Here is a 9,803-nt window from a genome sequence, read left to right as displayed (position 1 = left end):
TGATAAAAAGTTAGAGATGTTCTGAGAGGATTTGATTTCTAAATATATATTTTTTTTAAAAAAATTAATTTTGAAAAAAAAAAAAAAACACTTACAAATATTATAGTGACTAATTTTCTTATTATTTTTCTATATTTGAATTTTTGGTCCTAACATTACTATTTTACATATTGTGGTGGTAGATTCTCTCTAGTGCAAAATCTAAACTGGAGGGCATTATTTGGGCCCATGGGGCATATCAATAGTTTCGTTTTGATAATTCGAATTGTTATTTTGTCAGATACTTTGTATATTTTATTCATAAAAAATGAAATCAATTTGGTAATCGTAATCAATCTGAAGAAAAGAAGGAAAAAAAAAATACACACTTTTCCGGTCAACTAGCTGAACGTTTGGAGGGATATCTAGGAGGATGACTAGACAGACGTGTTTTGAAAAATAAGTGTAGAATCAATTTTTGAAAGCACTAACCAAAAACTACACTCAAAGCAAGGACCGGCATCAAAGTTTCTAGGCCTTACCAAAAACAGCCTTATTTTGTCTATTTGATTTAATATTTTTTAGATTTTGTTTATGGTGTGTTATATAATTACATTTTTTTATCTTTTTATCTTTTTTGGGTCACATCACCTCTCTATTTTGGGGTCTTTTGGAAAGAAAATAAAAAGTCAACTTTTAACTTTTTACTCATTTTAGGTCACATCACCTCTCACATTTTTCACCTACAAAAAAACAAAATAGACTAAGCCCCGGTTTGATTTTTGAGTTGGGACTAAATAAGCACATATGGACAAAAAAAGGCTACAAAATTACAAAATGACAAAACACCTGACTTTTGATACAAAATTACCAAATTGACTCATATACAGACAAAAAGTCAAAAAAGCATCATTTCCAAGTGAAGGGCAATTTTGTCATTCCAATGCAAAAAAGTCAAAAAAGCCAAACAAGAAAACTAAACAAATAAAAAAGTTCCAGGTTAAATAAGTCAAAAAAATAAAAAAAACCAACATTGCCAAACAACCCCTAAAAAAGTCAAAAATTCAGCTTTTTACCAACTTCCTAAAACACTCATTTTCTGAATAATTTTTCGTAAAAAGTTAAAACGTACAGTTATTTAGATCATCCCCAAAAGTCAAAAAATTACTAAAAAGGTTAAAAAGTCTAAACTATTTGGGAGAAGCTTGTGGGGGAAGCCTAGAGACCAAAATTATTATTTTGTTTTTTGAATTCAACTACCAAAAAGTTAAAAGTTAAAAGTCAAAAAATCAACAAGGATAGAATAGATATTTTGATTTTATTATAATATTTTATTACACATATTTTCGTAAAAAATTAAAAAATTATCTCAAATATAAATCTTTTTTTCTTTATTTTTTTAGCTAAAAAATCAAAAAATACACTTATATAACACATTTTAATTTTATATTGTTAAAAAAATAAAAATAATAATTGTGCTCCAATCTCAAAAAAAATAAAAATAAATAAATAAAAAATAAAACAAAACAAAAAGTTGTACAGTAATCGGTTGTCTGATTCTCTTGTCCGTGTATTATATTTTATTACTATAACATATGAACAGTAGTATTTTTTTTTTTCTTTTTTTTTTTTTTAGCCAAAGGAGCCTATGAGAAATACATCAATAAGACGGGAGACATAAATCACTATCTGTAATGATTACTGTGACAAAATTAATGAAAAATTAATTTAGAAATAATTTGTTGAGTTATTTTATGATTTTTGCTAATTATAGATATATTTGACAGGTTCATTTGGACTAAAATAATTATATAGAATAAAATTAATTATTTTAATTTAATAAAATAAAATATCATATTTAAATTATAATTATTTTATTTTTTCTCTCACAAAAATAAAAAATAAAAACTTATCACAAATGAAAATTTTAATTCCAATTAAAATAATTAAATAATTAAAAAACTAAAAAGCTAATCCATGCTCTAAACTAAGAGAAATGTTAGGGATCATGATAATTTTTTCATGAAAATCATAATGAAAAATTTGTGACCCTTAGATTAGCTTGATTAGTGTGTGGTGCTTTATTGTAAGTGTAATTCAAAGGTCACAAATTTTTCATGACTATTTTCATAAAAGACTTTTCATGATACCTAGCATTGCTGCTAAACTAAAGGAAGGCTGTACTTAACTCAAATCTACATTTATTGAGCATGCTGATGCGGATGCTCTTATATTTTCCCATTCAAGCGACAAAGAAGAAAGAGAAGGAAGAAAGAAAGATCAGTAATGGAAAGCAGGGGGAGGAGATGCAGAGAGACAAGTCCAGACAGGGCCAAAGTATGCGTGAAGCCAAGGGTGGTTGTGAAACCAACCTTGAGAAAGGTTCAAGTTGTTTATTACCTCTCCAGAAATGGTCATCTTGAACACCCCCATTACATGGAAGTCACCCATCTCTCCCACCAACACCTTCGCCTCAAAGGTATATTATTTATTACTTTTAGATTGTTCATTCTTGCTTTTAGTTTTAGGCTATCTTTGGTCAGTATTGAGTGTAAAAAATGTCTATACAGATGTAATGGACCGCCTTACTGTTCTCAGAGGCAAAGGCATGCCCTCTCTCTACTCCTGGTCTTGTAAAAGGTACACTCATTCTTCCAATTTCTCTCTCTCTCTCTCTCTCTCTCTCTCTCTCTCTCTCTAATTTCATAAATGTTGTTTGTTACAGGAGCTACAAGAATGGGTATGTGTGGAATGACTTATCAGAAAATGATGTTATATATGCATCTGAAGGAGCTGAATACGTTCTTAAAGGCTCTGAACTCTTAGATGGATCCACTGGTATATTTCACAAACTCATCAAATTTAGCTAATCCACCCCACTCCACTCCACAGTTATATTTTGTTTAGAAATTTTGTTAATTTTCTTTAAATGAAAATTATTTATAATTTCAGAACAATTCAAACAACTTGAAGTTAGCAGCAGATCACAGCAAGTCCCTGACCCCACCAACCACCCAAAACGCAAACATTTAGCTCCAAAACGACACTCTGAACCAGAAGAAGTGGACAACATTAATCGATATGAAGACGAAGATGACGTGGACAATGAAGAAGAAGACGAAGAAGAAGATGAAGAAGAAGAAGAAGAAGAAGAGGACAAGACGAGCTATACAAGCTCTGTGACTCCGACTCAGTACTCTTCTCGGTGTTCTAGAGGAGTTTCCACTGAAGAGACTGCGACTGAGTTAAACCAACACGACTCCGCTCACAAAAACAACCCAACCTCCGAGTTAACTCTAGACAACTCGTCTCCTCCATCAGCTACTTCTTCCGTTGTCTCTGACAAAGCCAATGACACCAATAACAACAGCAACAACAACAACAACACATCCAAACGATTCGAAGATGGCGACCCAGTTACCACTGAGTCAACACTGAGTCGTGGCTCGGTGCTACTCCAATTGATTTCTTGCGGCGGGTCGACGTCGTTTAGAGGAAAGACTGTGCCGGTCGTGAAGGAACAGTCGCCGCCGCCGCCGCTGCCGCCGAGGAAGAGTGGGACGGCGACAAGTCTTCATAAAGGGGTGCTGTGTAAGACGGCGGCGAAGGTGGTGGTGGTGGAGGAGGAGATGATAAGGTGTATGTCGGAGAATCCGAGGTTTGGGAACTCACAAGGAGAAGAGAAGGAATACTTCAGTGGGAGCATTGTGGAGTCATCAATGGCGGAGGAGAGAGTTCAGGTTCAGCCAGGGTTGCAGAGATCGTCTTCTTACAATGAAGAAAGGTTTGTGACGACTCACTTTTGCTTATCTTCTTAATGCTTGCCCTAATTGAAATCTATGAATTGCTTCCTCGGTTCCATTTTGTTAGCCTTTTTTTTCCATTTTAATGTGTCCCAAAATATTAGTATTATTTTAATTAAATAAATTTAATGTCACCATGTTTAGTAAAGTTTTTATTCGTGTCATTTCTCGAGTGTTAGGCCTCGTGTAGGAAGTAGTCTCGTATGGAAACAGTCCGTTTAGTTAAAAAATTAAAAAATTGTTAAAAAAGTTAAAAAATTATTAACTCATATCAAAGAGTTAAAAATTTTCTTTTCTCTCTATTTTTTGCATAATTTTTTGTAAAAAATTAAAAAATCATCTCAAACATACTAATTTTTTTTAGGTCATATTTTAGTCAAATAATCAAAAAATTACTAAATTAACTTGTTCTCAAACAAGGCATTAATCTCCATCAAATTAGTTATTTTTATTTTTTAACTAAAATAGTAAATAAATTATCAAATTTCAACTCCATCAAATTAGTTACCATGGTAGCTACTTTAGTTTTTGGGATTTTGACTCAACAACTATAGCTAGTAATTTTGACTAGTCAAATATTAAAAAGTTAATCATTATTTTGTTTCAGTTTTTTGAATTAAGTTTTTTTAAAATTGAATTTTTTTATTTTTCGTATTTTTTATTTTTAGTAAATATTTTTAAAAATTTAAGTATTTTTTTAAAATTTTTTAGATACACTTTATTTAGATATATCTAAAAAATAAAATGTGTGAAAAAATATTTTAAAAAATTAATAAATATATAAAAATACGAAAAATATACTATTTTTTATATTTTTGATATTTAGTGAATTTTTTTAAAAAAAATTTACAAAAATTATATTTTTAAGTGTATTTATGTTAAGTATATTAAAAAATTAAAAAAATTACTTAAAATATTAAAAAAAATTAATAAAAATAAAAAAATATAAAAAACAAGAAAAATAAGAATTTTTTAAAAAATAATTTTCTTAAATTAAAATAAGCGATAATCGACCAAAGCTGTAACAAACAGTCCCCTGTACGTGGATAAGCCCTTCTTACGGCCTAGTCTGACTCTTCAGATAGGGTTGATCAGATGGTTGACTTTTTGTTGTTGGTACAAATACACCTGTTTTTTAAAAAAAAATTTGAGAAAATTTTTTTATAAATAAATTTTTAAGAGTAATTAAACTAAATAAATTTTTTAAATTTTTTTTTAAAATTTTTATTTAGTTATTTACTTTTCAAAATCACACTCTTTCTCGCACACATCAAATCAATCACTTTTTTTAAAATTTTTTTCTCCAAAACAACTTTTCAAAAGACAAATCAAATAAGTTTTCATATTTTTTATTTTAAAAATTATTCAACAAACACAAACTAAACTCACCTATAATTTCCCAATACATGTAAAGACTGTACGAATCTTTCTTAATTTATATGTATCTATGGAGCTGTTATTTTCATACTTGTTCTGAATTCTTTTAATAACCCTCTGTTTATTGCCAGACTTCTTTTGGATGATGAAAACCCCCCGAGATAAAGTACCAATTTTGATCATCCAATTTACATCAAAGACAATTCACCAAACTCGAGAATTATGGGAAAGAAATAACTTCTCATCAGAATTTGAATAAGTACCACACACGACAAAATTGCTACACTACTAGAGTAGAGCCTTGATTTTCTACAAAAAATATAGTTTGCTAGGTGAAAAATAATGAAATTCATCTGGTAATATACAGTAAACCTCATATATATATATATATATATATATATTTGGTACAAAATTAAATTTTAGAAAAATCATTATACATCATTCTGATAAACTTCTATTATAATAATTTTAAGTAAAATTCATTTTACTGTATATATATATATATAACTGTGTGTTTTGAATGGAAGCAGGAGTTGCAAGGCAGGAGGAGTGGGAGAAGAAGCAGTGGAGAAGGAAGAAGTTGAAAGAGAGAAACCAAAGATGAAAGGCAAGTGCATTCCCATTAATAAAATGTCATCCACTAAAAAACACCCCAAGAAATGATAGCAATGTCTCATCAGTTAAAAAGAGTTGTTGGAGTGACTAGTAGTAGTAGTAAATTGTGAAGAAGGGGTATTTATTTGCTGTGGATTTGACTTGTCGCAGTTATCATCATCTTCCATTTATATATAGGGTTCCTATCCTAGTAGAGCAAGAAGAATTAACTGAGAAAGGTAAAAGGAAAAAAAAAATGGAAAAAGCGAGAAACATTTGGAATGGTGAAAGGGCCATGGCACTCTGTTCATATAGGTGCAGTGCAGGTGGGGTGGTATGATAGTTTTGACTTTTGGTGCTTAATGTTAATTGATGATGATCTTAATACATGTCAGCCAGCCATATCACTTGGGCGGTTATCTTCGTAGATAAAATAGAAGGGATTTATAATGAGGAGATTAATAGTGAGGAATTTATTAATGAGAAGCAGAAGAAGTAGAAGAAAATACATAAATATATATGTATATATATATATATATATATAAATGTCTAATTTTATTAATATATAAATCGTACTTGCATAATAAATGACTAATTTTATTAATAAGTTAATTAACAAATTTTAATTGTATGAAAAATATTTTTTAGTTAAGAATTTTGTTAATAAATAAATCATTAAGTCAATTAATAGTTTTTAATGATATGAGAATTTTTTTTTAATAAACAATTTTGATAATTTATTATTGCATAGGAGAATAGTTTTTTTCCGTGAATATTGTGTTAAATTAAAATTTAGGATATTTACCAATAAATCATATTTTACAAACAAGTACTTTAATTAGTCTCAAATTTTTGTTTTGTTGATCTATTAAAGTCTTATTAGTAAAGAGTTTATTTCCGTATAGTCCTATTTTTTATTTTGGTATTGTTTTGGTGGATAACTATATCATTTTATTAATGTGACAAGTATTAATTTGACATTCCAAAAAAATTTAAAACTCCTTAGTGTACTTTTTCCCAATGTAACAACGTGGCGGGTATGATATGATACTCCAAAACTTTTACTCCCAAAAAAAAAAAAAAATTTTTTTTAGTGCACTTTTTCCAAATGTGACAACGTAACGAGTATAATGTGATACTTCAAAAAAAAAAAAAAAATAACTTTTTAATGTACTTTTTTCAAACGTGACAACGTGATAGGTATCATGTGATACTCTAAAAAAAATTTAAAACTCTTTAGTGTATTTTCCCAAACGTGACATGTAACACTCTAAAAAAATTAGAAACTCTTTAGTGTATTTTTATCAAATGCGACACTATGTGACACTAAAAAACTTTTTAGTGTATTTTTTTTTTTCTAAAAGTGACACTCTAATGTGGAGGGAAAATGAGTCATTATATATCCAAAAAGGACTAAATGGATCACAAGGAAAAAAAATATGGAACTATATAAATTACAAGTCCAAAATATGGGACTTATTTATAGTATTATAAGACCAATTCATATTTTAAACAAATCTTATGATGTATTTGTAATTTGTTAAAAAATAAAATATTTATGTTTTATAATAGACAAAGAATGTTTGATCTAATTGATCAAGAATGTTCGTATAATTATGGAAAAATATGTTGCATAATTGACTGAGAATGTTTATGTAATTACAAAAAAAAAAAAAAAAAAATTCACTTAATATATAGACTACCATTAGTAAATTATTCAAAATGAAAGAGTAAAATCGAAAAGAAAAGACGAATCTCATACTGTTAAGCAGTTCTTATATATATATATATATATATAGATATATTTAATTTTTATTTTTATAATTTTTTTTTAAAAAAATTTGTTTACTTTCTCAGTCTGTCTTGTGTAAATGTATTTGAAAAGTTAGGGGTAAAAAAATCATTAATTAAAAAAACACACAAAAAAGTCAATTGTTGTTATTTTTTGGGGTCCTATTTGGTTTTTTAAAAATTTTGTTATTATTATTTTTTTTTTCTTCAGTTCGTCTAATTGAGTAGAGTCTAAATGTGTAAACTTTTTGAAAAATTCATTAAAAAAAAAAAAAAAAGCTACTAAAAAAAAGCAAACACCAACGCCCACTAATTATTATAGTAATAAAAAAATTCACTTATTCAAAGGGCAGCGATTCTTCTCCCTAAAAATAAAATTCCAAAGGAAACTCTATACTCTTGGCAATGAATAATAATAAAAAAAAAAATTAAAATATCACATCAATTAAGAGGTATCATCCACAAAGCTCCATTAGAACTCTTTGGCCTCGTTTGGGAACAGACTAATTTAGTAATTTTTTGATTATTTGACTAAAAAGGTAAGTAAAAAAAACTTGTATGTTTGGGATGACTTTTTAACTAATTACGAAAAGATGTGCAAAAAATAAAGAGAAAAGAGAATCTTTAATTTTTTGGTATGAGTTGTTGGCTTTTTGACTAATTTAGTAACTTTTTGACTAATTAGCTAAAAAGGTAAGTCTCCAAACGGGGCCTTAGTAATTGTTTGGAACGTGTTGTATAAATATATTTTTTGACTTTTTGGTTTAAAAAATAGAGAAAAAAAGATATAAATTTAGAATAACTTTTTAACATTTTACAAAAAAAAATGTGTAATAAAATATTGTAATAAAATTAAAATGACAATTTTACCCTTTTAACTTTTTAACTTTTTAAATAATTAAATTTAAAAAGTAAAATAATAATTTTACCCTAATAATTTCCCCCACCAACTATTGTTGAATAGTACAGACTTTTAATTTTTTTACTAACTTTTTAATTTATCGAAAGAAGCCTTAATTTAGAATTTTAAAATATTTTTGCTTATTCAAAAATATATATTCCCAACAATGATACATCCCACTAATTTGGGAGCACTAATGGACCACTAATGAGGTGGAAATTCAAAAAAAAAAAAAGAAAAAAAAAAGAACTTAAGGTCAAAACATCACATCAGTCAGTGGGACCCACTCTCTAGAGCTCCTTTAGTGCTCCTAATTTAGAGCTCCCAATCATTTTTTTATGAGTAATGTTAGGGATCATGAAAAATATATCATGAAATATATTATGAAAATTTTTCATCCCTTGATTAGTCTTGATTAGTGTGTGATGTTTTATTGTAAGGGTAATTCAAAGGTTGAGAAACTTTCATGATAATATTCATGATATATTTTTCATGATCCCTAGCATTACTGTTTTTTTATATATTCCTCCTTTACTTGCCGGCCATCACTTATCACCGCCACGTGACATCACATCTGGTCAAATTGTTGCCCAAAATGATGTGTGTTGGGCTAATATTTTTGAAACTAAATAATTATAAAAAGATGAAATAGATTATATAAATTAATAAATAAAATATTATTTTTTATTCATAATTATTACATTTTTTTTCATCATAAAAGTCAAAAAAATTCCAAAATAAAAATCAAACAAAACTAAAAAAGTCTTAACACAAAAAAGTTAACTAAAAAAACTAATGTCAAATGAGCACTAAATTTGTTCTTTAATTTTCTTTACATCTTACTTCTGCTAAGAAATTGGACAAAATGCATGAGCAAAATAATCCAATCAATAGAAAATGGGTCATTTCAAATGAAAATGGGTCTCCGCTCCGGCGAGCTTCAAAACTTGTTTTTCTCTCTTCTGATCTTTCAGTGTAGGGGGAGGGGGGGACCTATTGAAGGTCGCTTTCTTTGCCGGCAGTGCTTCAATCCAGTTGATTTGGGTTTCTTTTCCGGCTTTGACTTGGTTTCCCCTCCCCTCGGTCTCATTCGGTTGATCTGGGTTTAATCGGCTTTTCTAGGGGTTTTGCGGTGGGGTTCCGGTGGTCTGGTTGCTGTTCTTTTTTGTGTTTTCTGACGATCTATACGGCTTGCTTCCACTTTGTGGACCGGGTATTTCACGACGAGACAACTCGTTTTCCAGTAAATTTTCTAGTGAGCTTTCAATTACCTTTTCTGATCTTGCACTTTCTGGGTGCTTGGAACAATGCTCAAGAAAGGCTTTCTTCTCAACTCTAAAGTGGTCCTCAAACGTCTT

The 9,803-nt window shown here is 28.8% G+C and overlaps 1 protein-coding gene across 1 annotated transcript; it reads left to right on the top strand.

Annotated features, from left to right (window-relative positions):
- Positions 1 to 2,165: 2,165 nt before the first annotated feature.
- Positions 2,166 to 6,142, top strand: LOC114295945 (UPSTREAM OF FLC protein (DUF966)). The gene is made up of 5 exons (XM_028240237.2): positions 2,166 to 2,458; positions 2,550 to 2,619; positions 2,705 to 2,817; positions 2,932 to 3,763; positions 5,690 to 6,142. Exons 1-5 carry the CDS (start codon positions 2,266 to 2,268, stop codon positions 5,820 to 5,822), a joined length of 1,341 nt encoding a protein of 446 aa, XP_028096038.2. The 5' UTR covers positions 2,166 to 2,265; the 3' UTR covers positions 5,823 to 6,142.
- Positions 6,143 to 9,803: the final 3,661 nt, after the last annotated feature.

This window comes from Camellia sinensis, chromosome 1, assembly GCF_055761805.1.
Source record: "Camellia sinensis isolate YWXY chromosome 1, ASM5576180v1, whole genome shotgun sequence".
Lineage (NCBI taxonomy): Eukaryota > Viridiplantae > Streptophyta > Magnoliopsida > Ericales > Theaceae > Camellia > Camellia sinensis.
Note: the sequence above shows the minus strand (reverse complement) of the source record. Positions and strands in the feature narration are given on the sequence as shown.